Below are 27383 nucleotides of genomic sequence, written 5' to 3' on the forward strand. Positions count from 1 at the left end.
GGCATAATTTTTTGCGTGTCTTAATCTATGCGTGCTTCTATAAGTAGAGTTTTCAGATGTCCTCAGAAAATAAGTTGCTAGATCTCCCAACTCCTTAAAAAAAGAAAAAACATTAAAGTAGTTGTGGGAATCTTATTTTGATTAGTTGTTAACTCTATCCTTCCACGCGCTAACCTTCCCTTCCTTCAGCTCTAACTTAACCTCAGGGTTTGCAACTGTTGTTGCACTGTTATAAGTAGTTGGTTTGCCCCATCCTGAGTCAGCAAATCATATGGACTGTGAGCAAGTTGAAAAATAAAATAATTTGGAGGAGAGGGACAGTAATTTATGCAAGTGTTTCCTGTCTCACCCTGCTCCCTTGAGGCAAATGCTAGAAATAGCCAGCATAGTTTATTTGCTGGTGAAGACCTAGTCTAATCTGGCATTTGTAAAATTATTCATTAGTGGAGGACTTACAGACACTATGCATATTGTTAATCGTGGCAAAAATGAATAGATTAACTGGTTTATGATGTTTTTTATCTGGCACTGGTTACTGAATAAACTTTCACATCCTTATTGATAATTCAGATCTGCAAATAAACTATTTACAACAGTTACAACTTTTTTCTCTTTATTGTCACGTAGACAACCTTTCTAGATGCTTGACTACAGAGGCGTCTCAAGCCACTTTAGCCAGTGTGGCCCCAGTGTTTTCAGTGGTAAGTCCTTAGTCATCCTATTGGAAGAGTAAGAGGAGGAGCATAGAAGCAGGGTTTGGAAGGTCCTTGGGCAAGAAACCTCAATGGGCCGCCTCCCTTAGTGAGTCTACTTTCTCACTGCCATTGTCACCAGCTGCTATTTATCCTCATCCTCTTTTTTATCATTGCTACTACTTGCTTGCTTCATGGACAGTGATGCAGTGAGCAAGTAGGCAGTGGCATGTACTGCTCCTCACCACCACCACAATTGTTGTCTGAGCCAGAGTGAGAGGAAGTTAAACAACCAGATTGCAAGAGTGAAAAGGTTAAAGAACTTCAGGTACTTTTGTCAGTAGGCCCCTACTAAGATGTGGGGCCTTTGCAGGTGTCCCACCATGCCTAAGAGGGAGGGAGAAATTGGTTAGGAACAGAGGGGAAGGAAAAGCTACTAAGGAGGGACCTCGGGGAGAAGAAGAAGATGGGGTGGGGAGAGGAGAACGCGTATGTTCATTATTACTTATTTTAAATTTAGTTATTTTTAAATTTTCTATACCTCCCTTTACTCCTAAAAGTGGATTCCAGGACAGTGTACAAATATAAGAGAAAATAACAACAAAAATACAGTAAAACAACAGTCCATTAAAATAAAGATGAGAGAGATGAAACAATTCATCCTGTATAGACAAGATGTTGGAGAGAAGAGGAAAAGTGGACATAAAGCAACAAATCTGATCAGAGTGGGGCTGCAATCCTAAATTTACTGGGGAATAAACCTCACCGAATATAGTGGGATTTCTGAATAATCATAGGATTGCATTGAAAGGACTGTCACAGAGATATAGCAATTTGGCTATATTTCGTTTATTAACACCACTGCCAGTCTGCCACTGCTTACCTGTTTTGCTATTGTTTTATTAACTGATCTATTTGTTAGTTTGTGTTGACTGTTTTTAGTTCATAATATAATACCGTCCACATCTGCCTCTCCTCATGCATGGTAGAGGATAGTGTGCCTTACAGAAGAACATGTATTGAGTTGTGGATTTCAAAAGTAAAATCTTTGATCAGCATTCCTCTATCTCTGAATGACGTCAACTTTTCTGAATATTTAAGAATTAATTTGTGCCGTGGAATGAAAGTATTACATATATCTAGGATACTATAACTGAGGTATTAATTAAACTGGATATTTATCTGCATGGCACCAAAATGCTACCTCTAGAAATTTAACAGAAAGCTACATGATATAACTACCTTAGTACATTCTTCAAGTCTGTTTATAATGTGCTTTTGTCTTATAAAATCAAACCTCCAATACCATCTTTCTTTTCTACTTTTTAGATGAAATTTGATAAAGACGGCAATGTAAGCTCTTATGGTAGGTTGAACTCTAAGCTATTGTTACTTTTGAACTCAACAAAAAGGTGACATTCTATAGACGTGGTGGTGCAGGAGCACCATTGCTTGCAATTTAGTTGTTGGGTACTAATCTACAAAAAAATAATGAATTCAAGGCATTATACAGGATTCCTTGGAAGTCTCCCATCCAGGTATTGGTAAACCTGCTTAGTTTTAGCAAAGCATTTGCATCATGTGCTCTCAGACTATGAAGAGTCTATTCCTTTTTCTGTGTCTTGTGATAGTTGGAGTGATGACTTTGAAAATCAGTCTGCTTGTTCAATGTGGTCTGTGTTTGTTTCACGTCATTTTAAAACCTCTTTTTGGCAGAAAGAAAGAAAACAGAACTATACCAAGAACTAAGTCTTCAAGCACGAGATCTACGATTTCAGCATCAAGTAAGCGTAGCACCCAGGAACAACAGGATTATCATAAGAATGGAGGTAAGTGGGAGTCTCTGTTTATGTATGGGTTCTTTACATATGATACTGCACATTGCTTTTCCTACATGCATATCACTTCTGTGTCGGAAAATAGCTGGGTATGAAGCAGCACGTACACTACTCCGAAGAAAAGGGTTTGTACCACCGTTGTACCAGCTAGAGCCATTTAAGTTGCAGAAATCTCTCACAAGAGGAACTTGTTTATATTACTTGTGTGAGTTCAGCTGAAATACTCATCAGGGATGGTTGAATGAGGTGGAGCAGAAAACATTTTGTAAGGCAAAGTTATATGGAGATTTTTCCATGGAAGAGTTTCCTGTTTGTTTGTTGAAAATGCATTGCTTCATAAATTGACTGAAGGAATGGATAAAGTGCCAGGCAAATGGGGCAGTTTCAGTGTTTTAATAAACCTCAGGTGACTATCTCTTGGAATCTTATATTAAATTCTCTCTCTCTCACTCATATATATATATATATATATATATATATATATAGAGAGAGAGAGAGAGAGTTATTCTTTGTTAAAGAAAGAGCTGGTGGAATAAAGGATACATAATCCAGACGGATTATTAGAAGGATACATAATCCAGACTAAAAATCAAGTTATGAATTCATTTTATTGGCTGCAAGTCAAATTTTAAAAAACCACATATTGCTGCATTGATAGTGTTATCCTATGCACATTTACTGGGAAATAAGTCCCATGGAGTTCAGTTTGGGAATAAATCCTATTGAATTCAGCCATGCTTACTTCTTGTAGACATGTATAGGATTGCACTGTCAGTGCCTAAAAAGGTTTTAACCTGACGACAGCGCAAGCTGAAGGATAGGTTTAGGGCTGATGGGGGCCGGGGGGAGTGGAGTGTTCCACAGAACTGGTGCCCCAACCAACAAAGCTTTAAATAGCAGTGAGCTCTCATGAAATACCTGACTAATTTTATTTTCTGCTTCTTCTAGTTTTTGAAGGCTGTGGTAACGCCAGAGTATCTTCTAATCCTAGACTATCGCAATTTAAACTTGGAAAATTGGCTGATCCACGAACTGGCACCTCAGCTAGCTGGAGAAGGTCAACTTGTCACGTATTCTTTACCTTTTGAATTTAGAGCTATTGAAGCAATACTTCAGTACTGGGTAAGCCTGCTTTTTGCTGTACTGAGAGTAATAGTTTGTTACGAACATGTGCTGAGGAAAACTGGTAGAAACTAGAATTGTGATTAAACAAATGGAAGCAATTTTATTAAAGCAATCACGGTCTAGTTGAATGATCTAGTGATCCCTTAGCAAAAATCGGCCAAGGAGCACCAGCATCTGCTTTTAGGCTCCCAATCCTTCCCACTTACCCAAATAACAACCTAGGAGAAGGAGTTGCTTTAGCAGGTGGTTGTTGAGCATCCTAAGCATGGCCTAAACCAGGGATGGGCAGACTTCAGCTTTGCAGGATCGACTTTTTCTTTCACTCAAACCTCGAGTTCCATCGAGCAGGGCCAGGTATAAAATAGTGGCTTGGAAGGCGGAGCTAGAATTTGGGAACCAGGTGCCCCTGAGCACTTACTGAGCCCAGGAATTAATTTTCCTTACCAGAACTGAAGCTTACACACAAATCTACTGTTGTTCCCCCACACCCCAGGTTTTCTTTAGCTCAGCAGTCTGATTTAGGAGGGGGGGAAGGCATTTTGTTATCAGTATTGTTAAGCCACCCAGAAATCTCCCAAGAGATCCTTCTGCCTGCCCTGGGCGCATCTTCAAGGCAAGGCAAGTTCTTTGGCCATAAAGCTTTAAGGGCTTCTGCCTACCTCCCAGTTTTTAAGGACGCTTTCACAAAGAGGGTGCAAAGGGCTCACTTCATTAGCTTGTTTCCTAGATGAGTACGGTGCTTCTGAGCTGATTCCCTGATCTTGCTTCCTTAGAATAAAGGATAGCACAAGCAGAAGGAATAAGACAGAGGAAGTAAATCTCTGCACAGAGGGTGAAAAGAAAAAGGGCATGAGGCTGATTTAGACCATCAAAAAAGAATTAAAATCCTTCGGTCATTACAGTGTAGCAACTTGTGTATGTCTGAAACAATTGCTACTGCAGATATAAGCAGAATGCACATACAGTTCATATAATAGTGGCCTTACAAAAACAAACTGAATGGGAATATGGTCTGCATATAAGCTAGCCAAGCACAGGCTCTCCTGTCCTCCCCTCCCGCTTAGCAGCCCGATGGGTCGCTCTGAACTCTGGCAGATTTAAAAGAAAGAAATATCGATCTGCTGTAGACTATTACTATCATGAGGAAGAGTTCCCACTTCCGTCTTATTGGATATTTGGGCTCCCCAGGCACCCATCAAACAGAGGACACAATGTCCAAATGCCATGCATTACCTATCAACATCCCTCCAACGACCAAGCCTCTCCGTTCAGGGATAGAGCTAGGCAATTTTGTTAAATAATAGAAGCAGAAATATGTATTCAAGCTGACTTGCATCCTGCTGTCTTTAATAATGCTGCTGCTGCTGTTGTTATTATTATTATTATTATTATTATTATAATATTTGTGTCCCGCCTTTTGCCCAATATATATGATATATGTGTTTCTGGATTACCAATTATGCTGGGGGATGCTCATCAGCTTCAGGAATTTCAGGAGCATGTGACTGTTGACTGCTTTGTTCAGTAAGAGGGTTCAGTGACCCAAGGCATTCTAAAAAAGATTGTTTTAATTCTTATGAAGGATCATGTTGTTATCTAGATCAGCTACCTACATGGCAGACTTAACAATCTGCAACCTCAGATTCTTGAGACGCTGGATGCTTTAGTGGACCCTAAGCTTTTGTCTGTGGATAGGAGCAAAGTCCACATCTTATTGCAAAATGGAAAGAGGTAAGAAAGCCTCCCTTACCCTTCTTTTGAATTACCTAGTTATACATTTCTTAAGAGTCTCAAGCTATGTAACAGTTGAACCTTGCACTGCAGCACACTGTATAAAGAAATGGCCTGGGATGTAGGCACTATAGGTTCAAATCCCAAATCCAGAATGGGCTTGTTCAACCCCAGTTCTCCCACCTGTAGAAGGGGAACTGTAATCTTCTTTTTGCTACAGCCACAGTCTGGTGCAGCCAGCCCACTGGAAATTACTCCTTCATGTGATGGTTGAGGAGGTGAAACAGAGAGAAAAAAATGCTACCTAAAATAAAGTGAAACTTTACCTAGAGACTGTCTTTACGGTGGCGTGTTGCTGCCGTGATGATCCCAAACGCTACACTTTCGCTGCTGTGGGGGTGGGTGGGAGCGGCTAATCTTGACGCTGCAGGGAAAGAGTGGCATTTCTGGTGCCAGTCACGTCCCCTGTCCTCTGCCTGGGCAAACAGCAACCAATAGGGTCACCACCTGCCCAGCCACACTTCAGCTGCGACTCCAGAGCAAGGCTTAGGGGCTGGCTTGATGTCATCTTGTATGTCCTTGCCTCACTCCAGAGGGAAGAAGTTGGGTTAAGTCCTTAACCTTTTTTCTCTGCAGCTTCGGCAGAAAGCCCTGGGGTGGGTGCACGATTGCTGCTGCATTGTAAAATTGACACCTCGCCACTGCACACCCTCCCCAGGGCTTTCCAAGCGTTTAGACATCCCCCTAGTCTACCTTTGAATAGTAGAAATATCAGATTTTATACTTAATCTTAATTTATTAGAATATTCATGTAGTAGTTTTCCACTGGACTCATTTGCAAAGTAGCTTGCATCATCAACGTTCATAAAATACATAAAGCATATTAAGGGATTAATCCTATGGCCCCTAGACAGCGTCTGAAGGACCATAGGATGTTTGGGATTCTTGGATCCGAGGTCGGGAATCCAAGAATCTCTTTCAGCAACAACTCATGGTTCAACCAAAACCTATACTCAACCCTTGGGTGTGGGTTATCATGTCTGAACCCCAGTAGTTGTTGCTTAACTAGGGAGAGGCTTCAAGAGTGACTGCATTCATTCACTGGTCTTTGACAGAGCAAGCACTCTAACAAAGCAAGCTAAAATGTTCAAACAAGACTCCAAATAAAACACCAATTGTAAAATGTGTTGTTTTTGTGTGGATGTTGTCTTTATTATTCCTGCTCTCCTTTCCTTAGTTTGTCAGAATTAGAAACAGATCTTAAAGTTTTCAAAGAGACAGTATTGGAAATCCTAGATGAGGAAGAAGTAATAGAAGAGCTGTGTCTAACTAAATGGACAGACCCACAAGTATTGTAAGTATGTTGGCATACTTATGGTGGGAAGATTCAGGGAGCTTGTATTTGATAGTTCAAATTTCACAAAATTATGTGGGTGGAAGCAGCATTGTCTACATTTGTGTAAATTGTTTAATTTTCCAGAGCATCTTGTTTGTGCAGTGGAGGACTAACCGTGAGGAATGTTGGTAGGTAGCAGAGCCATACCAACGAAAACAGTGCTGATCTCACGTTGAAAAAGCATTTGGAACGTTGTTTTATCAGCAGCTTGGGTTGCCCTCTCATCATGGGGGCGTGTGGCAACTATTTCAGTTAACCTCCTAGTGAGAGATGAGAGGAACTAACTTGTCTAAAGAGGATTGCAACTTCAGTTTTCTGGCATTTTAATTAGAAAAAAAGTTACTATTGTTTACAGTGAGGAGAGTCTCTCTGGAATTGACCATGCAGAGGAGATGGAGCTGCTGTTGGAGAACTACTACAGGCAGGCCGAAGATCTTATTAATGAAACTCGTGAACTTCGAGTATTGATTGATGATTCCGAAAGTATCATCTTTATCAACTTAGACAGGTTGGCTATACTTAACGTACTATTTTCTAAAACTTCGGAAAGTACTTGAAACTTAGGTTCACTATTGTTTCTGTTTATGGAGCTCCATTCAGTTGGAATGAATGAATTGCATTTTATTCATGCAAAAGCCTTATTACAATAAACTGCATTCTGTGCCATCCAGGCATTCCATTATCGGTGCTAAAATTCATGTGGCAATGCGTTTAAACCAGAATAACTGTCAATTTTATTGAACATTGTAAATGGCTTGTGATCTCCTAGGTTTGAGCTTGATGAACTAAAGTAATCTTCTGGGGAAAAGGCAGTATTTCTTTACTGGTGCGCTGGTAACCCTCTGTCAACAGTGAAAGCAATCTTGTTTTAAACTGCAGTTAAGTGCTAACTGTGCATACAAATATAGTGTAAAGACTCTTTTTCTCCTCTAGAAGGAAGTTATTTCAGAGAGAATCAGGAAGTCAGAGAACAGTCTTAACTGAAGAGCTGAATACCTAAAGTGCCGTAATGCTCCTGCATTACACTCCCCAACGTTTTCTGATTCTCTACTCCTTTTGTAAGTATTGTTACAAGGTAACAGTAAATTAGTTTGACATGTATACATTTTAGAAGCTAAATAAATGCAAATCCCTAATTAAATCCATGAACTTTTACTGTTACTCTGTCAGTACTTACCAAAGGAATTCAGTGGCAGAGAGATTGTGACCTTTGCAGAGCAGAAACTGCTCTATCCAGTATCAGAGGCAGTAAACCTATATACACCAGTTGCTGGAGAATATGGCTGGGAGGGTGTTGTTGCACCATGTCCTGCTTGTTCATCCCTGGCCGATGGCTGGCTGGCTGCTATGTGAACAGAGTGCTGGACTAGATGGACCTTTTGTCTGATCCAGCATAGCTCTTCTTACGTTCTTTATGTCCAGATGCAAAACCTAGTTTTTTCAAAACAAAAGCAGACACCCCCTTTGGCCTAAAAAACAGATGTTTCTTCAGATCCCAGCTTGATAATAACCTAGTTCATATTACGCAACAGCCCACTGTGGCTTAATTTATCCACGGGGACTGTCACATTAAAACAAACCATAGGTTGACTCCAAATGGAAACTGTTGTACAACAATAGTGAAGTGTATTGTATTTCTTCATCTAGGTTAAGGACAACCTGTTCTTACATTTTTGCTCATATGAACTTGACTCTGTTGATAGAGGCTATGGCATCACCTACCTCCTAATAATTGTTTTTTGACACAATCAGCTAACTCTCGCCCCTGTGAAATAGCACAATTACTCTGTATTGGTTGGACAATGTACCATGTTTGGAAGACCCTTTTCACAAAATAGTTTTCCTTCATGTCCATCAGTGTTTTAAAGCATTGTAGCCTCTTGAAACAGAGAAATGGGATTCTCTGTTGCTCCAACTCTATGTCACTTGGATCCAAAGAGATTGTTTCCAGATAGGCATTTTTCTGCAAAGATAAAGTGTCAGATGCCTTCAATAATCTATCATACAATGTTTGATTTCAAACTTCAGGAACTAATTAAGCCTATGGCTGTGTTCAGACAACACGATAGGCAACAGTTGTGTAATAATCAACTCCCCAAACGACATGATAATAACCATGATTTGGATCAGCGTTGACTGTTAGTCCATGCTGAGATGACTCACTAATCCCCTGCCTTCTCTCCCCCTCTCAGTTCTCCTGCTAGTATCCCATCAGCCATTGTTGCTGAAAAACTATCCCACCAGCTGGACTAGAGCAGCAGCTGCTGCTTTGATCACCCTTGCCTTCCAACTCAGTGGCCAGCACAAATAACCAACGGTGGATGACAAAATAACCAACTGTGCCCACCACACAACACAATAACCAACGGTGCTTTAAATAGCTAACTCTGCACAGTGTTGGTCATTTGCATTGGTTATTTTGGCAAATAACCAATCGTTGGTTAAAAAAACTCCTGCCACACAAAGTGGGTTAAATAACTAACTGTCAACTATTTAAACCTGTTGGTTATCGTGTTGTCTAAACCCAGTCTCTCTCTCTAAATATATATACATACATATATATATAGGTCATGAATCTTCCTGTCCTAAATGCTATCTTAAACAAGTAGAAAATTAAAAATGTTTCACTTTTATTTATTAGGTTTGTAAGTTGTTACCTTGTGTAATGTGATCATTAAAGTACAGTTCGTTCAAAGAAAAATATGTTCTGATGTAGGAGGCCTCTAGGAAGCTCTGCTATTGTAGAAAAGCTCTGCTACTGAGAAATGAATTGAACAAATTCCATCTCTGTAAATCAAGACATAGACAATTCCTCATACGTAATCTCAAGGGTTTGTTGCTCTGGAACAGGGCTGGAGAACATGTGGCCCTCTGGATGTGGGGCTGATGGGAATTGGGAGTCCAACAATATCTAGAGGAGCACAGGTGTCTGGAGTGACTAAATTATAGAATAGAATAGTAGAGTTGGAAGGGGGCCTATAAGGCCATCGAGTCCTTCCTCAGTTGGCCATGGTGGCTGATGGGAGTTGTAGTCCAAAACAACTGGAGGACACCAGCTGGGGAAGGCTGGACTAAACCATTAAAGGGATGTCTTTCAGGACCACTAGTATATTTAAACAGAATCCTGTTCTAATCTGGATTTCCAGTCATGTCTGTGAGTTCTAGGGTAAGGAGAAGGGTAGGTACTCTCGAAAGATGCTCTGCTCAGTGAAACAGGTATTAACTGGCAAGTAACCTTTCACTTTGACATGATTAAATATTTCTCTTCTTTAGCCACCGTAATGTGATGATGAGGCTGAACTTGCAGTTGACCATGGGTACTTTCTCACTCTCACTCTTTGGATTGATTGGAGTAGCTTTTGGCATGAATTTGGAATCATCATTTGAAGAGGTGAGGCGCCGCTCTGGAAAAGGCTTGTTATAACTAACGAGAGCAAACACATCTGTGGGCTTTGCTAGACCTGATAATCTGGTGAGTAGGGCGCCGCCGCGCTGCAGCTAGCGCGGGCCGTCGCCCCTAGCTAGATGTAACACGTGACAGGGTAAGGGAAAGCCCCATTGCGTCCTCCATTTTTTTTTAATTAAAGGGCCATGTGCGCAGGAGCGCACCAACGCAAAGGTAGGTATTATTATTTTTTAAAAAAGGGTTCCCCCCTGCCCCCAATTTCCCCCCCACAATGTCTGATGCCATCCCCGTTTGCCCCCTCGCTCGCCCGTCCGCTCACTCGCCCGCCCCCCTCGCTTGCTTGCCATGTCCACCCCCCCGCTCGCCATGTCCGATGCCCCCTCCGCCCCCCGTCTATGATCTTCCCCCCCCCAGCCCGATGGGCACAGCGTTCCTATGGCTGTGCCCAGTCGCGGCTTCTCCCAGCTACTCGCAAGTAAGCGAGCAGCCGGGAAAAGCCACGGAACTAGCTAGACCTTCCGCAGCCCTGGGCTGAGGAAAAACCAGGCCACAAGTGGATCCAGTTATCCCGGGTCAAGGGAGGGTTTAGCCCGGCCTGACCCCGGGATCTGCACGCACAGCAGGGAGCCCGGGCTTTGCACCGGGCTAAACCCTCGTCTAGCAACGGCCTGTATGTATGAATCACATCAGATGTACTGTTTGTTCTGTCAATGTGGCTTCTCAACTATCATGTCAAGCAGGAAAAGAGAGAGGGGGGCCTCCAGTTTGTAGGATTATAGTGTGCCAAAATGTCAGTGTTTTCAATAGAGGACTCTGGGCTCATCTACACCAAGGAGGATATTCCACTATGAAAGCGGTGTATAAAAGCCAGGAGCCACACTACTGATTTATAGTGGTATTTAAGTGCACTGTAGGATCTATACTACTGATTTATAGTGGTACTAAAGTGTACTGACAACTGTTGGGGCCCAAGACACATCTACACCAAGCAGGATATAACGCTATGAACGTGGTATATGGTATGTGTCAATGGGCCCTAGCAGTTGTCAGTGCACTTCAATACTGTTATAAAGCAGTAATGTGGCTCCTGCCTTTTAGATACCACTTTCATAGTGGAATATCCTGCTTGGTGTAGATGAGCTCTCTATCTTTAGGAAACAGTGTTAAATCTTTCTCCCAGGCTTACAAACTACATCACCTTTTTATGCTGTATTTCATGACTGTGTAGTGCAGTTCTATACAATCCTCAGCTGAAGTCTTGCAACAAAACCTGTTGTTTCAACTTTAGAGATCAGCGGCGTTGGTCAAATCCATGCTAGGCTCAAGGATCAACTAAGATTGGAAAATGCCCATTCCCTTGGGAATGAGGAGAAAAGGGAAACCAAAGCATGCATATAATTCTTACTCCCTTGATAACAGCTGTTAGTAAATCTAGTTCTTAGTGCTTTAAAGTGTCTTTCCAGTTGCCCTCAGTTGAAAAAAGCTCACCTTGAGGAATACGTTGCTTTTCAAAGAAATGAAGTAAGTGGAGAGGGAATACCTTTGAAGAAAAGGTCTGAATCATTCATTTTGTCTCCTTACCTGGCTAGGACCGCAGAATATTTTGGCTGGTGACAGGAATTATGTTCCTAGGCAGTGGATTAATTTGGCGGCGTCTACTTTCATTCCTTGGACGACATCTAGAACCTTCAACACCCCCACCAGTGAGTATGACCTGGCTAAAATTAACATTCAGCTCCTGCCTGCTTCATATCCATCCTACTTCTCAGAATCTTCCTGTGCACGTTTGTATAGAAACAACCTGAGGCATACCAGTGTAAACAATGCTAAGAAAAGGCATGAAATAAATAGGGAGAGCATGGCTATAAGCATTAATATATTGCCTGTTTTACATGAGATGCAGCAGCTTTATTATGTAGGTCGTGTTGGGGAGCATCTGTAAAGTATGTCACCTTTTGAACATCTTAAGTCCAAGCTGAAGGACCAGTGGCTCTTGAGTTGAAACCAGTACTTTGGTTGTAGTAAAATGCATCACTTAAAAACCAAAGGAAGGGAGTTGTCCTGCCTTGGTGAAAGATTGGATGCAGTCCCTACCCCTTAATAGCTTTTGAGGGGGAGACCCCACCCATGAAGATACTTCACTCTTAAATATCCCTGGAGCATCTATTATTCTCAACTGTTTGCCAGGTTCTTCTGCATACCCTAATCTCTGCTCCAACCTTAGCTTAAATTCTGGATGATGTTGATCTACAAACTTCATTCGGATTCCTGAACTCCATTGGCTTGCTGGCATCTGACATATCTGGAGGGCACAAAGTTGAGGAAAACTTCAATAGCCTGTAGAGATGCACTGGGGCCCTCTATGGCCTAATCTACACCAAGCAGGATATTGCACTATGAAAGCGGTATATAAAAGGCAGGAGCCACACTACTGCTTTATAGCAGTATTGAAGTGTACTATGAACAGTATAAGTGTACTACAGCTGTTGGGACCCATTGACATATACCATATACCGCTTTCATACCGCTATATCCTGCTTGGTTATATCCTGTTCATGCCTTTTATATACCACTTTCATAGTGCAACAACGTGCTTGGTGTAGATGAGACCTATGTCACACAAGTGCAACCAGTGTTCTTTTGTGATAATGCCATTGTTTCCCCCCCCCTAGATTCCTGCCTTACTGAAAAGAACTCCGCCACCTAGTGGGAAAGTGGAATTTAAAAGTGACTTCAAAACAGAGCCCCTTGGGTCAAGCAGAAGCACAGTGACTAACCAATGATCAGGGCTCTTCTGTTTTTTCCTGCACAACTGAACTTTAAACGGTCACCTTGTGTTTCTTTCTATTAAAAAAAAGTAGCTGTTTTTATCATTTGATTTTAATATATGCCAAAGACGTGCACCTGAAACCACGAAAATCTGCAAGTTTGGAAAGGAGAAGAGAACCTACCTAGCAAAATTTTGCAAACTAAAGCAGAAAATCTCCAGCACTCATGAACCACATAGTCTACTTTTAAGTCTGTGTTCCAAGTGATGCCGCCTGTGGAAGTTTTGTTTTGGTGTAACCCTTATGAATGGTAAAAACCTAAGGGCTGCCCTTCATGGAAGCAAAGTCTAGTCCAGAACTATTGCTTACATTGTGACTTAACAGTTTGACTACTATTGCTTCATGGGCATAGTTTAATATAGGGGAAAATGGACTGTAAGCAGTGTGCTTCCCTTACTTAAAAATAGGCAGTATTATCCTCCATGTCTGGAAAATTCTGTCTGGAAAATCGAACAACCAACTTGAATTCTAACGGAACAGGCTTAAACAGCTCACTAAATTATCAGCATATTCCTCCTTTTGACACGTTCGAAGGTTGCATTTTCTCTGACATAAGTAATATCTTGCTGGAATTTGAGACTAAAAATGCCTCCACCTTGTTGAGGGGAATAGAGGTTAGAAGTACTGTAACTGTTTTGTTACAGCCAAGTAGATAAACTATTGCCTGTATATGTAAGCTACTACACTTTGTAGGCTTAATTTCAATGGATAATGATGCTTTAAACCAAAAGAATGTTCCCTCTACTGTAATACTTTTGACTGTATTTGTAATTATTAAGATCTAGAACCCAGAAGGAAATCATCCCTCCTATCATTCAAACACTGAGCAGAGCCACTGATGCCCCAATGAAGTTACTGCTGCTACGCTTGTAGAGGTGTGTTGAAGTGTTGAACAGGTCTGCCAGAGCAATATATGTTGATCCCCGTAAAAGAATGTCAAAATTACATTCATCCCCTGTAGCAGAGGGTTGGATTAAGTCCCCACTCGTTGAATGGATTTTGGCCATTTGACAGCGCTCCATGGGTACGCTTCTGTAGAGGGGTGTAAGAAAAAAGCTTCAAACTTCCATCTGTTGTATAGTTAGCTACCCTGTAATCTACTGATAATACTTAGAGCAATGGCATAGTTCAGAATGGCTGTAAAATGCTACACAAACAGGAATGTCAGCTTTTATTACTTGCATTAAACATGGGATGAGGTAATGATTCAGACATTGTCTTGGAATTTTAGAGATAGCACATTGTAGTACATCAATAATTAACCTAAATAACAGAAAATCTGAACAACTTTTGACGTGTAGAGGAAATTGAGATTGCAATTGAATAGAAACATAGAAAGCTGTATTATACCACATCAGACTATTTGTTCATCCAGCCTGGTATTATCTGTAATGGCTGGCAGCATCTTTCAAGGGTTTCCAGCAGAAAGATCTTTTTGCCTGATCCCTTTAATTAGAAATACCGGGAATTAAAATTAGGACCTTTGATACGAAAAGCCTGTGCCCTATCGCTGAGCTACAGAAGCTATGTAAATAGTTGTAGAAACGCAGGAATTCTCTAAATAGCTAATATTCTTGGAGTCAACTTCCAAATCTTGTTGAATTTAACAAATACCTGATGTGCAGTTCCATACATTAAGTGTTTTGAAAGTATTTTAATACAGGTAATTCCCTTGTTACTGTCAGATAGCTTATAGAATAGGAAATACCACGGCCTGCATTTAGTGGCTTTAAAAATCCCTGTACATTAGGAAACAGCAGCATCAACTGCCTGTTCAGCTTTGGGGAGAACATGTTAAATACTCCCTCAACCCCATGGTGCGCAGATAACAGGGATGCTCAAGGACTGCCTTTACCGGCATATTAATGGTAGTACTTGGACCCATTTCATAACCGAGGGAAAGACAGTGCCCAAACTAGGGTGTGATGCCATCCCACTTCTTTTCAGACATCTGTAAATGAGTTTGGTCTAACTTGAAATGAAACCATCTCACTAAGCACTGGTTGAAGGATTGGTTATTTTTGAATCATGGCCAATATTAATTGCAGAAGGGGAGGGGGGAATGTGTGTCATTTATGCCAAACTGTTTTTTGTGTAACTCCACAAGTTCTGGATTCATTTGGTCTTCTCCAATGCACTAAATTGTACAGTATATTGCAAAAAATACGGCTGTATATGTGATGCGGGTTTTCATGCAGCAGTTGAAACAGCGAATGGTGAAAAGCCACAAAATGAAGTTCTAACTTTTGTTCATTATTGCCTTTAGAATGGAAATATAAACAGGGCAACACTAATTTAAGAGGTGGATCTCAGCTCTCATTAATTAAAAAGGTCAGTGTTGTTCACATGTCAGTTCAACAGAGTATATGTTATAGTTTCTTGCTGAAAAGAGACCCAATGAGGAAGTGTGGCAATTAAAAGGTGTAGAGAAAAATCCTTCCACTAAGCCGTGCTTTTACTGAACTTCTCTCAGCAGCTACTATTACTTCATTCTGCAAAGAAAGAAAACAGCCATTAATACTGCAGAATCCAGCCGCATTTGTGTGTGGGGAGGGATTGCAATAACATTATTGGCCTGATGATTTTGTTTCCAGGGAGCCAATGAAATGGGAGTATGGGAAGAGGAATTCTCAACGTGAAGTTAGACCATGCCTTTTTGCATTATGGTTAAGAGGAAAGCTGAAGGCACAGGGTTGCAGTTTACAGCTGTAGTCACAATGTGCCAGCTATAATGTGTTGTTGTGACCTTACATTGACTAGCTACCCTGTGTGCAACTGGCATTAGGCCTGGGAAAGTTAGGTGATGTTGCTGTCCCCATTCTTCCTTCAGCCAAGAGAGTAAGTGCACCTTCACCAAAGCAAATGCAATTCATGGGTTAATCTATGGGACTATGTAGAAAGGGTCAGTTACTTCCCTAAGGTTCTGTGGCTGAAAAACGTAGACAAGGAATAGCCTTTTGCAGCTAACACATTTGGCAATTTCCTTCAATATTATAAGATGCCTAGGGATGATGTTAAAGTAAGCAGCAAATTATTCAACCGCTGGTCCGACATTTTTCTTACCTGACAATGGTCTTGTTCAGACAACATGCTAAGCCATGGTTAGGCCACTAAACCTTTTGTAACAAATGGTTAGTCTGTTTAAAACTTGGTTAGGTAGCTACCCTGCTTAGGAATGGTTCACACGACACGCTAAGCCATAAAGTTCAGCTCAAAATGCTTAACCACCATGGCTTAGTGTGTCATCTGAACACCGTCAAAACTAGCAATGATTGTTTAATTACCTTTTGTCCAGATTGTACTGTAATCACAGCACTCCCAAATCTTGATTTTTCCTGCAATAATAATAAAAAAAGCCCAATTATGCACTGGGAATGTTCAAACGTGTTGATAAATGTTTTTTTTTAAAAAAAGTCTGCTTGTTTTTCCTTCACCACTGATTGTGGGGAAAGGGGAGATTAAAGATCATCTAACACAACTCATGGGCAGGGCCACATCATGCTTCCCCTGAAATAAATTAACCAGGGCAATCCTGACCACCATGTGCTACAACCAGAGAATAGGTGCACTGCAGAAAGATGCCTGGTGAGCAAACCCTCTCCAAATTATTTAAATGAATGAGCAAAGCTTTTCCATGTTATAAAACGGAAGATTGCACATAATCCATGCGATAGTGCAGGAAGGAAACTCCTCAGCTCTGCAGTCAACTGGACATTCTTTACAAGTCCTTTGAATATGCCCACCCTGGTCCTAAATATGCTTATACAGCCCCAATCAGACTGAATTCAACAGAATGGGCCACACATTTCTAAAATGACGTTTGTGGAAATAGTGGGTTGAAATCAGTCATACTTAAGAGAAGTAGTATTGAAAATAATGAGGCTTAAGTTAGTCATGACTACGTTCAACTGATTTCAATGGGTCTACTTTAAGCATGACGAAGTCTGGATCCAAACCTACATTTCTAAGCCAATCAACATTTTATCCTTAATTGCGACTGTTTGGTCTTAAGGGACACTTCCTTTCCCCAGTGGATCATAAGTGAGGCACTACAGTAGAAACTGCAAGACATATATTATATCTGTGCTTCTAACCAAAAGAAGTTTGTTCTAGTGGTTTCAGGTCAACTGACAATAATTAAAACCCTTCTAATTCCCAAGTTAAATATGTATACAGTCAATTTTTAGCCATTAGGTCTACCTGCAGTTTCTTTGACCCTTCAGAGTTTTATTGCTTACCTCAGGAGAAATTATGACATACTCTGCCTGTGGAAGGAAGGAAGAAACAAAAATGAGGATATCACTTCTGTCTTTTACAGCTGCATATTCAATTTAAAACATTTTCAAAAGATATATGAATTGACAAAATGCATCTGGTAGAAATTCATACCGCCGAATAGAACAACATAATACTGTTTTCAATACAAATATAAATTTAGATCAATTTGTAAAAAGTTTGGGTGTAACAAAAGACACAGGCAATCACCCACAACAGCAATAGCATCTGCTGTCCTTGCTCCTAATGTTTTCTTACCCAGTCTTCAGGACAAGGGGAAATCCATGATCTGCAGTGGTCCGTCACATCACCCAAGGTGGTCTGGTTTCCACTAAATATGTAAACACGTGCAGCCTCCTCTTCAAACAGTACAGGCATTGTGTGTTTACTTCGAAGAGGTGACGTCATAATGATTTCATCTGCAACCGTTCATAGCAGGAGAAAATACATACATTGGACAATGTAATAAAAATTATTTTCTTGGATATACAAGATGCCATTTACGCTACAGTTTCTTAACTGAACACAAGCTACTACAAAATTGGCAAGATGTTGTCATTTATTGGATTTTTTTCAGTTGGTCTAGGTCCTACAGGCTTTTGAGTTACCCAGAACTGTTCATCAGGTATAGAGGAAATGCATTTACTCTTTAACTATATTGACTGTATAATTACTTACTAATGCAGTCATTTCTAGTCATTTCAAGTACATAGCTCTTTGCAATATATGACATGACATTTTCTGAAGAAGTCAGTTTCACTAGCATCAGTGGCACTTTATTAAGTACCCTATTTGAAAAAGGGAGATTTCCCCCACCCAAAAGCAGGCTTTTGCCACACTTTGCCTTGGTCCAAAAACCTCAATTGCGACCTTCTTGAATTGTTTGGATGCATTTCTGATACCCGCCTGGGCACCCTAATTGTTGTGCACAACTAGAACTGGATAGTGACCACAGTGTTTAAGATCAGCAAATTCATCACAAAATAACATTTCAAACACTTAAAATGTGGTATGCTGAAAAACAGGAGAATATGAATTGTGGGTTACAGATAGCAATAACTTATTCTCCGTTAGTCAATGTATCTCATTATGTGTACTTTTTATTTTTAACTGGCAACTATCTAAAGTTGGAATATTTGCGGTATCAGTGACTGAGAATTAAAATATGTTTATTTGCTACGCATAGCTTGTACTTCCTTCATAGACTCCAGAGTGGTCTAATTTCCAAGTGGTTCCCCATTCAGGCAGCTTGCAGGACCAGTACTGCTCAGCCTCAGTGATAGAACTGCACCATATGTCTTTGGACCATGCTTCTTTTGTTTCATGATGCCTATAGAAATGTTCTCTGTAACTTGAAAAGCTGGCACTGGGAACCCTGCAAAGTAAGTTGTTGGCACTGAATTATGACTATTTTGACCTGTGCTTTGGATTTCTTCGTCTCTCAATACCTATCTGCCCTATTCTCTTACTTCTTTTTAATGGCTTTTCAAAACTTACTTGTTCTATGCTACCTTCTGTTCTATAAACCCTTACACTGTTAAAATTCTTGGTTCAGAATTTGTTTCATGTTTCCTCTTGGTCCCCTCCCTTTACACTTCCTCTTCTGCTGACCTTTGGATGCGAGCCTTTGGCTGGGGATTTGTTTTTGAAATTATTGAGCAACACTCTGCAATTTTAGGTGCTTCACAAAAGAAACATGATATTGAGTATGATGCTCTTGTTTCTGTGGTGGTTTTTTTTTTACCAAGTCCATCATTGTCCAGGTCATGTAAGTGCACATCTCCTCCAAAGCGTGAATATCTCCTGTCCCCGCTGAAAGTGCTGAGCAGATAAGGCTTGCCATTCTCCGTCAAACCATACATCAGAGCAGTTCCTGCTTGGTACAGCACTGAGGTTATAAAAGTAACCCTAGATTTGCTGTCTGAAAGAAATCAAGCAAGATGACAGGGTCATTGTAGTGTTCCTGGGAGATGGCTATAGTAAGTGGTATTAATGGCTGGGCATTGTTCATGAGAGAAGGTTACAACTAGAATTGACAGCAGGAAACATGGTCCCTACTAAGTCCATCAGCAAGCATGAACTAATGTACTAACTGCAATAAGAAAGGTCAGCTTTTAGAATGATGATGTGTATGTCTTACAATGTGTTAAGGTCAGCAGTATTCTCAATTCAGTTAGGTAGGAAGTCTTTTATCTGAAGGCTACAGAGCAGAGGGAGGGGCACAGCTCAGTGGGGAAGGACATGCTCTGCATGCCTAAGGTCCCAACCATTAAAGCATCCCAGGAAGCAGGTGGGGCATGACTTTTAGGATGCTTTTAGGATGTTTTAACAATGTATATTATGTTTTAATTCAGTTTAATGTATTTTATATTTGATGGATCAGTGTTCTAACTCACTATAAAGCAGCTCGTTATATACCAGGGCTGGAGAATGTGTGATCTCCAGACGTTGTTGGATGGCAACTCCCATCAGCCCTAGCCAGCACAGACACAGGGGTAATAGAAGTTGCAGTCCAACATCATCTGGAGGGCCATACGTTCCACATTCCTGTTATATACTCAACATGGCCCAATCCAGTCAATCACATACACATCAGGCACATGCAGCCACCTCACAAACAGCCATCTGCATGCAGGATCAGGAAGGCTGCTGAGATTGGGGTGGGTGGGGTAACAGTGGGGGACTCCCAGACATGCTAGGAGGATACAATGGATCGGATCATCATCCCCTGTGTTAAGTTGTTTAGGCTACAACGTAGAATTCCATTAATCTGCTGCTGTAGTGTGACTATCCGAAAACACGAGTATGTGGAAATTATGACTTTGCTGATGGGACCCTTTACATGGGACTCAGGTCAGTCTAAATTAAATTTCATTGATTTCAATGGGTCTACTTTTAAATATGTCTAAATCTGGATCGAATCCAAGTTGGTTTCCTTTTTAGATGTCCAGGGTGATATGGTTAAAATCCTTAATTGGTAATGAATTTAAATTTTAAATGTTAAAATACTGGGGAATATGTAATTCATAAAGAGCTGGGTGAGAGTAAGGAACGGGGTGTGTGGGAAAAGGGCCTATATTATTTCCTTTATGAATAAAGGCAAGAACAGGACTGAGTATGGTAGATGGGTATACGAGGCATGAAGGCCCCTCCTGTAAATGACTGACCAGATGTGGTCCCAAAATCTTTCTGTTGTAGAGAAGTAAAGCATATAATTTACATAGTTGACAAACATTACTATGATGAAGCTCACTTTATCTATCATCTATTTGGTGTATTGCTAAAATAAAACCTCTGCAAAGAAATATTGCCCCAAGCCCAATATTACCTTGTGTGGGTGCACCAACGACCAACACTTGCCTAGGGATTCCTTCTATAGAAAGGAAACCAGTAGCCAAAGATGAACCAAGTTTCCCCCTGTCCTGTGTGTTAATTAAAAAAAGGAAAGTTATCCACAGACAGTTGCATTCTTCCTTGGATATTTTAATATTTATTTAAAATAGTTCTTGGACGCCTGTCAAGGCAGAAGCTCCTACAAGGCAGCTTACGACAATAAAATACATAAAAACAGCTAAAATATTAAAACCAATAAAAACATAAACACAATCAAATAGCAATAAAAACAATAAAAGCCAACAATAAAACCACGAACAACAGCAATAACACCCATAGCAGCAGCAACAGTAGTCATAAAACGAGAAGACCATGATAAAACAGTATGTTTTCAAGGCCTTTTTAAAAGCCTGCAATATTGCTCTTCAAGGGATACCAAAAAGACCTACCCTGTCTCCAGTTAAAGTAAACCAGCTTCGTGTGCTTGGTGGGATATAGCCATATACCCTTCCAACAGCCTGCTTGGTATCTTGGGAGAAATAGCAGCCTGGACTAGAGCACATGATGGTTACAGTCAAAACATAGTGGAGCATAGTGATGGGTTTTAAAATTACAATGCTTATGCAAAGGAGTCATAGCACCACTACGGTCACTATCTTGGAACAGAAGCTCAGTTTATGGAACATGCAGTCACTCAAAAGCGCTGACTCATTGATTTGAGCCTCAGCTTCCTATTTATAGAATGGAAATCACAAGAACAAAGTTACCTGCAGGATTAAGGGTAATAATGAATGGGATCAGAAAACACTGTGACCTCCCCATAGTGCTTAGGACAGAGAAGGCGAAGTAAAAGAAAATGAATTATATTTATGAAATCACACACAAAGATGGTATCCCTTCTCCAGCTATTGCAATCCTCATCTTTGAACCACGACATTGCCCATATGTCAATTTAGGGACCTATCAGATGCCCTGTCCAACAGTCTACTATATTAAAGTACCTGTACATGGTGCTGGGAAATGTAGACATGATTGGGATTCCGTTAGCGTACTGTCCACCCCACTTCCTAAGAGTCTCCCTGCCTGAGCTGACAGAGGTGGTCCTGGAAGTGGTGTTGAGGACCCAAAGGCTTTTGATCTTGGGGACTTCAACATACACACTCAGGCTATCTTGTCTGGAGCAGTTCAAGATTTCATAACAACCACCGTGACAACTATGGGCCTTATCTCAAACTGTATTGGGCGCAATGCATGTGGCAGGACATACTCTAGATGATCTCATGTTCTCGACTGAACTTGAAGAAGGTGTCTGTGGAGGGGGTACCTAAGAATAACTATGGTGTCGTGGAGACATCACTGTTGCTGGGGGAGCAATTTTAATGATGGATCTTTGGGAGAGTTTCCCACAGTTTTGGCTGGCAGTCCTGCGGAGATCTCAGGCCATTGATACGTTGCCCAAAAATGTGCTCAGCCGAATCGTACTGCCATGTTGACTGGCTCCTCAGCCAACCAGTGCAGGATTGTGAAGGCTTGAGGGGAAACCTGTTGCTGGGTCAGACACTGCTTTCAGGCTTTATATTGATTAATCTTGGTTTAAATAATTATCATCACAATCAGGGGTACATGCAGACAAGAGCGTGATATATGAAGAACAACAATTTCACGTGTCCTCTAATTAGTACAGATATTAAAACAGTACACTTTGAGGAACATTGTTAATCCGCTTCATATGTAGTTTACAGAGTGGGAAAGTGCAGATTGTGAAGGCAGGCTAGGTATGATCACATGTAGCCTCTTAAGGCTAAGTGCAAGATACCTTGAACAGCTTTTCCAAGAAGGACTGCCAATAAGCAGCAAGGTCATATTCTGAAGCTGAACACTGCTGAGTGATGCTCCGAACCAGGCATAATCCTTTTCTCCTTTCACTATCCAGTCAGCATCTGATACGAACAGCTGGTCTGCCAGATCAAACAAAAAGCAAATAACGATAAACGCAGGATAACTAGAAGATATCACGTATTTTACATAAGGACCAAGAACATTTGCGTTACCAAATCTCACTGTACAATATGGATCATTTTTTTATTTATTAAATGTGGTGTTTGAGCTTTAAATTATCTCCACAATGATGCCAACAGGGCCGGGTGGGTCAGCTCAGTAATGCTGCTTTAATCCAATACACACTTAACTGGGAGTAAGCCCCACTGAATTCAGTGGGACTTACTTCCGAACAGGCATGCATAGCATAGCACTGCTAGTTCCTCAATGACCAGGTCTGGATGACATGCTATGGCTGGTCATGGGTTATTTAACCCACAATGAGCCGTGCAGCCAGGGCCACCAGGCTGCACATGCAACCCCCACTCAGGGATTGTCATGTTGTGTGAACCCAGCAAGTATGGTTTATGAGAAAATTGAATTACAATTTTGATTGTATGCCCCTTTCTTTAGTTTATTTATTTAAAGTATTTTCATGCAGCTCCACAGCCAAAAAAGCTTACCTATAATCACAGGTTTTTAATCTAAACAGGTTTATAATCTAAACAGGCACAATACAGAAGGAAAGTGGTCTGGGGAGGGAAGAGCGGGGCAGGGGATTATTTTATCAGGGCTGGTAGAGTGGCCCTGCTTCCCACTACCATTGCCCTCAGCTCAGGCTGCTGGTGGTGAATGGCACTGTAATCTTTTGCATGAGTTCGCCTTGGTCCTTAAACTCACGGCCCTCTGCCATTAAAGGTATCATCTGAGGTTTATTATCAGTGGCACTGCACATGAACTTGGAGACGGACCTAGATTATTACTCTGATTTTGTTTTATGAAGGATTTGAAAGGGAAGTAAAGTAAGACACAATAAAAAAAAATACTATGGCAAAAGTCACCTTGGCTGCTTCTGTTGAAAAATGAATAAAAGGAAGCCACAAATCCTCTTTGTTTTCCACCGCCAGGTGCATAAGGAGAGCCAACCACGAGATCATTATTTCCATCTCCATCAACATCAGCTGCCAGCAGTGACCAGCCAAGATTACAGTAGATTTCCTGAAAAGGGCAATATATTGGTTTCTGGATAAGAGAACAGGCCACTCCATTGCCGAAACAGAATTCCCCCAATGAAACGTCTCAACATAAGAGGTAAAATTATGCGTTCTTCTTGACTTAATTTCAGATGGGCAAGTGCTGTCTTTTAATTAGCAAACTTACTTGACAAACTATGGTAATACTTGGTAGGTTGTGGAAACTTCCTCCTCTATTGCCGAAGTATATATATACAGAGCCCTAAATAACAGAAAACAAAACTTCAGGAGGATACAAATCAGAGCCTTTTACTTTAAAATATGAAATTCAAATTTACCCCAGTCTTTCATCATCACATTAAAATGTGTGTCCAGGCATACTGTTGCAGTCCAGACTAATGTAGTCAATACTTTTGAGATGTACAGATATTGGCATACGCAAAATAGGATGGTCCAGAAATTGTCAGCTAGCTGATGTATCCATTCTTCCTGTGACTTATTTCGCTTTGGGCAATGTCAAAAAGTGTAGCCATGTAAAGTGCCAATATTAAATGTAGTAAACTGCATACACCTGTACAACAAACTAACCTGTATTGCATTTTACACTGAAATTTTACAAACTCAGATTCATTCTTACCTTATAACTGAGCTCCTGCGATCCTACAGATGGCGCTCCCACCACAAGATCCAATACGCCATCCTCATTGAAGTCCAGAATTGCGATGGCAGAACCAAACCTTCCTGAAGGCTAAAAACAAAACTATACATCATTCCTGTGACCAAGCAGTGATTTAAAAATTGTCTGTCTGTTTAAAGAATATTTACTCAGATCATGTCCAATACAATACTTAGACATCTTTGCACGTTTAATATTAACTTTAAAAAAAGTGACAAGGTGTTCTTTAAAGATGTATTAACCCATCAAGCACAAATGTATAAGTGCTAACATGAGTCTGCTGCTGCCCTCAAAGGAGCCCCAAAAAACGCTTTAAATAAATAAAATAAATAATACATTTTGCTTCTTCAGATCAAGTCGTGTTCATTGTTTACTAAAGGGACTACTAAACTCTTCTTGCTAGTTCTACTTCAAAAGTTCAGGCCACCAGTGAATCTCAAGCACCATTACAAGGAGAACCAAATATTCCATCACATTTTTCAATGTATCCCACAACAGATATCTATATAGATTGACCTAATTTGTAAGCTTTAGGCCAGGGATGTAAAGTAGCTGCAATAATTCCTGAAACTGCTGCTCCCCTGACATCTTTCCCCATTCTTTTCCTGGTCTTCCATGCTCTTGAGAGAATAAAGATAAATGTTTAGGGGTTAGACACCAATGTCTGCATAGAAAGTAAATGAGAAGACCCCATATTTTGCTACTTCAGTTTTGACATTTTATGCGGTCTGGGATAACCAGTGTGTGACTAGGCCACTGGCAACTTAGGGGCATGATATTCAAATTGCTATGGAATCTTGTGTCCATGCCCTTTCTCTCTCAAAACACCAACATCTTATATAAGAATATGTTTATATAAGCTTACTATTTAAGATTACCAGACCAATTTTGCTGATTTTTGTTTTAAACTGACGCTTGAGCAGTGTAGATTTGCAGAAAATTTTGAAAGTTTGAAAGAGTTCAAAGCTTGAGCACTAAGAGCAATTAATTTCTTCCATGTCAAACAGGCAGGGCAGCCCCTCCACGAGCGGGATGACGAACAGCCCTGCTCAGCCAATTGGTGTGGTGCAAAGGTGGGCCCTGGCTGCGGCTGTGCAGTTAGACTGTCGCCACCAGCAGGCAGAGGAAAGTTCATTCACTGATCTCAACAAAGAATCCTTACTGGTTTTGCATAGCAATGAATAAAGCATGGTGTTAAATTACAACTGAATATATATATATATGTACCAACTTCCTTCAGAAACCAGATTAATGGTGCTGCTGGTAGAAAATAATAAATGGTGCTGGCCAAAAAATGGGTTTTCAATTACCAATGTTTGTCTTGCTTTCCTACCTGACTCCCCTCCAGTATTTCATCTGCTTCCTGGTCTAGGTCCAAGTCTTTATGAGGCAAACCTGATTGATTACCATAAACAATATATACGCGTCCTGTCTGAATGTGTCCCGGTTGGCTATAGCCTGGGGCTCCAGCTACTAGATCATCATATCCGTCCTGATTCAGGTCAGCTGAACTCATCGCCCTGCACACCAAATAAAATAATTCCAATGTTTATTTGATTTACTTTTGCTGAAAACATCCATATTTTCCTTTTCAGATTTCAAAGGGACTAGTCAGTTTCCAGTTGCCATAGTGGTCCAGAAGAAAGACAGGCAGGTTCCAAAAAGGTACTAATTACAGCTTTTATTATACCAATTGGATTGGCAGGATAACAAACCTGCAAGTTGCAAAGAACTGTTGTTTGTCTGAAGAAGAGTTCTGTGCACATTGAAAGCTTTCTAACTTATTGCCACAACAGGTAACTGAATAATTTAGGATCATACTTAGTTTTATACGGCTTAAATTCTTGATCCTTAGGTCTCCTTTCTCGAACTAAATAAACCAGAATTGTCAGGTTTCAACTAACATCAATATATAAGGGTAACAGATGAGCATTTACATATGAAAGTATACATATCCAAGAAATAAAACTACTTAAGCCAAGGGTTTCCAACCCTTTTGGACCTGTGGGCAGATTTGGAATTTGAAAAACTGCTGTGGGCACCACCACAAAATGGATATGGCTAATCGCATAATGGCTACAGTGGGGGGCCGCTTAGTCAAAACTGAGTTAAAGGCCGTGGGTGGGGGAGAGAAATAGCAAAGCTAGAGGCCAGAAAGGAGGGAGAAACAGCCAGGCTAGGGGCTAATACAAGACCAAAGAAGACCGCCCAAACATTTTTGACAGGTTTTCCTAAAATAATTTTTGAAGGGGGCAGGGAGGGGGGAGCTTTGTGGGTGCAGTTGAAGGTCCCCACAAGTGTCATGGCACCCACGGGCACTGCATTAGGGACTTAGGCTATGAAAGTAATCTATCAGATTTAGGTTCTGACACTGGTTATCTAAAGAATCACATCATTCATCTATGTCCCCAACTGACTAATTACACCAGAGTAATTAGTCAGATTACAGATCAGTAATTGCGTTTCCCTACTGTCGCTTTGCCTCCTGCTTCTGTCCCACAATAGGGACTAACGGCTTCCTCTTTCTTCACACGAGGAAGTGAGAAGCGACCACGTGGCATATTCAGTGGGCATTTTTATCATGCTGCTTCTCCTGCATACAGCAGGAAATGGTGGCCGGTCTCATTATAGTTTTAAAAAAAAACAACGGATTTTCTGGGTCTTATTTTTTGATGGAAAAAAGACCAGAAGGAACAGTAGGCGTGCAGGAGGCAAACGTCGTTGTCAAAAGAACCCACGAATATCCATGAGTGGCCTTGTCTCAGACAAGGTGTTTTACAAAGTATACAGATAGCATAAAATAAGAACAGCTGTGAATGTGTAACGTTATAGGATACATACACAAAAATGTTATAGCATAAAGCTGAGTTTCCTACATCTATATAGGAAATTTATCTTATCTGAAACAAATCTAAGCCAACTTAGACTTCAATTCTATTAATTCAATTTTGTTCTGGGTGCAGCTGAATTGTTTGGATTTAAAATTTTAAAGCTGATCCAATATATGGCTTTGCTCTTCCTCACTGAAATGCAAAGTATATAAGGTTATTACATTTGAATCACAGATTGAAA

The 27383-nt window shown here is 40.7% G+C and overlaps 2 protein-coding genes across 6 annotated transcripts in view; one reads left to right on the top strand and one right to left on the bottom strand.

The window, feature by feature from the left end:
* The first annotated feature begins 652 nt into the window (after positions 1-652).
* MRS2 (magnesium transporter MRS2) lies at positions 653-16399 on the top strand. Of its 2 annotated transcripts, none has more exons than XM_063130451.1 (10): positions 653-701; positions 2022-2058; positions 2413-2521; positions 3479-3652; positions 5256-5386; positions 6624-6740; positions 7138-7290; positions 10056-10173; positions 11778-11891; positions 12861-16399. In XM_063130451.1, exons 3-10 carry the CDS (start codon positions 2516-2518, stop codon positions 12969-12971), a joined length of 924 nt encoding a protein of 307 aa, XP_062986521.1. In that variant the 5' UTR covers positions 653-701; positions 2022-2058; positions 2413-2515; the 3' UTR covers positions 12972-16399. The 2 variants fall into 2 exon arrangements, with proteins under 2 accessions (XP_062986521.1, XP_062986520.1); XM_063130450.1 differs by lacking the exon at positions 653-701 and adding an exon at positions 767-801 and having other exon boundaries at positions 2409-2521.
* GPLD1 (glycosylphosphatidylinositol specific phospholipase D1) overlaps positions 14157-27383 on the bottom strand; it is a 38394-nt gene continuing 25167 nt past the window's right edge. For 3 of the 4 annotated variants that reach the window (XM_063130448.1, XM_063130446.1, XM_063130445.1), the window contains 12 exons: positions 25645-25831; positions 24273-24383; positions 23823-23897; positions 23504-23660; positions 22441-22582; positions 21074-21176; positions 20620-20713; positions 19036-19212; positions 17550-17710; positions 17255-17281; positions 16301-16351; positions 14157-15508 (listed from right to left, as the gene is read on the bottom strand). In XM_063130448.1, coding sequence (XP_062986518.1) covers positions 15431-15508; positions 16301-16351; positions 17255-17281; positions 17550-17710; positions 19036-19212; positions 20620-20713; positions 21074-21176; positions 22441-22582; positions 23504-23660; positions 23823-23897; positions 24273-24383; positions 25645-25831 — 1363 coding nt within the window. In that variant the 3' untranslated portion in view covers positions 14157-15430. Of the gene's footprint in view, positions 15509-16300; positions 16352-17254; positions 17282-17549; positions 17711-18313; positions 18667-19035; positions 19213-20619; positions 20714-21073; positions 21177-22440; positions 22583-23503; positions 23661-23822; positions 23898-24272; positions 24384-25644; positions 25832-27383 lie in introns of those variants that run through there. The other variant, XM_063130447.1, reaches the window with a different exon arrangement.

The sequence above is a fragment of the Elgaria multicarinata genome, chromosome 7 (genome assembly GCF_023053635.1).
Source record: "Elgaria multicarinata webbii isolate HBS135686 ecotype San Diego chromosome 7, rElgMul1.1.pri, whole genome shotgun sequence".
Lineage (NCBI taxonomy): Eukaryota > Metazoa > Chordata > Lepidosauria > Squamata > Anguidae > Elgaria > Elgaria multicarinata.

What these genes read in the sequence shown, in the direction of transcription:
- MRS2 (XM_063130450.1), top strand. Translation starts at nt 2,022, where the DNA reads ATGAAATTTGATAAAGACGGCAATGTAAGCTCTTATG. An exon ending in TTATTGCAAAATGGAAAGAG is followed by an intron (nt 5,387 to 6,623) that starts GTAAGAAAGCCT and finishes TCCTTTCCTTAG; the next exon opens with TTTGTCAGAATTAGAAACAG. An exon ending in ATCTTTATCAACTTAGACAG is followed by an intron (nt 7,291 to 10,055) that starts GTTGGCTATACT and finishes TCTCTTCTTTAG; the next exon opens with CCACCGTAATGTGATGATGA.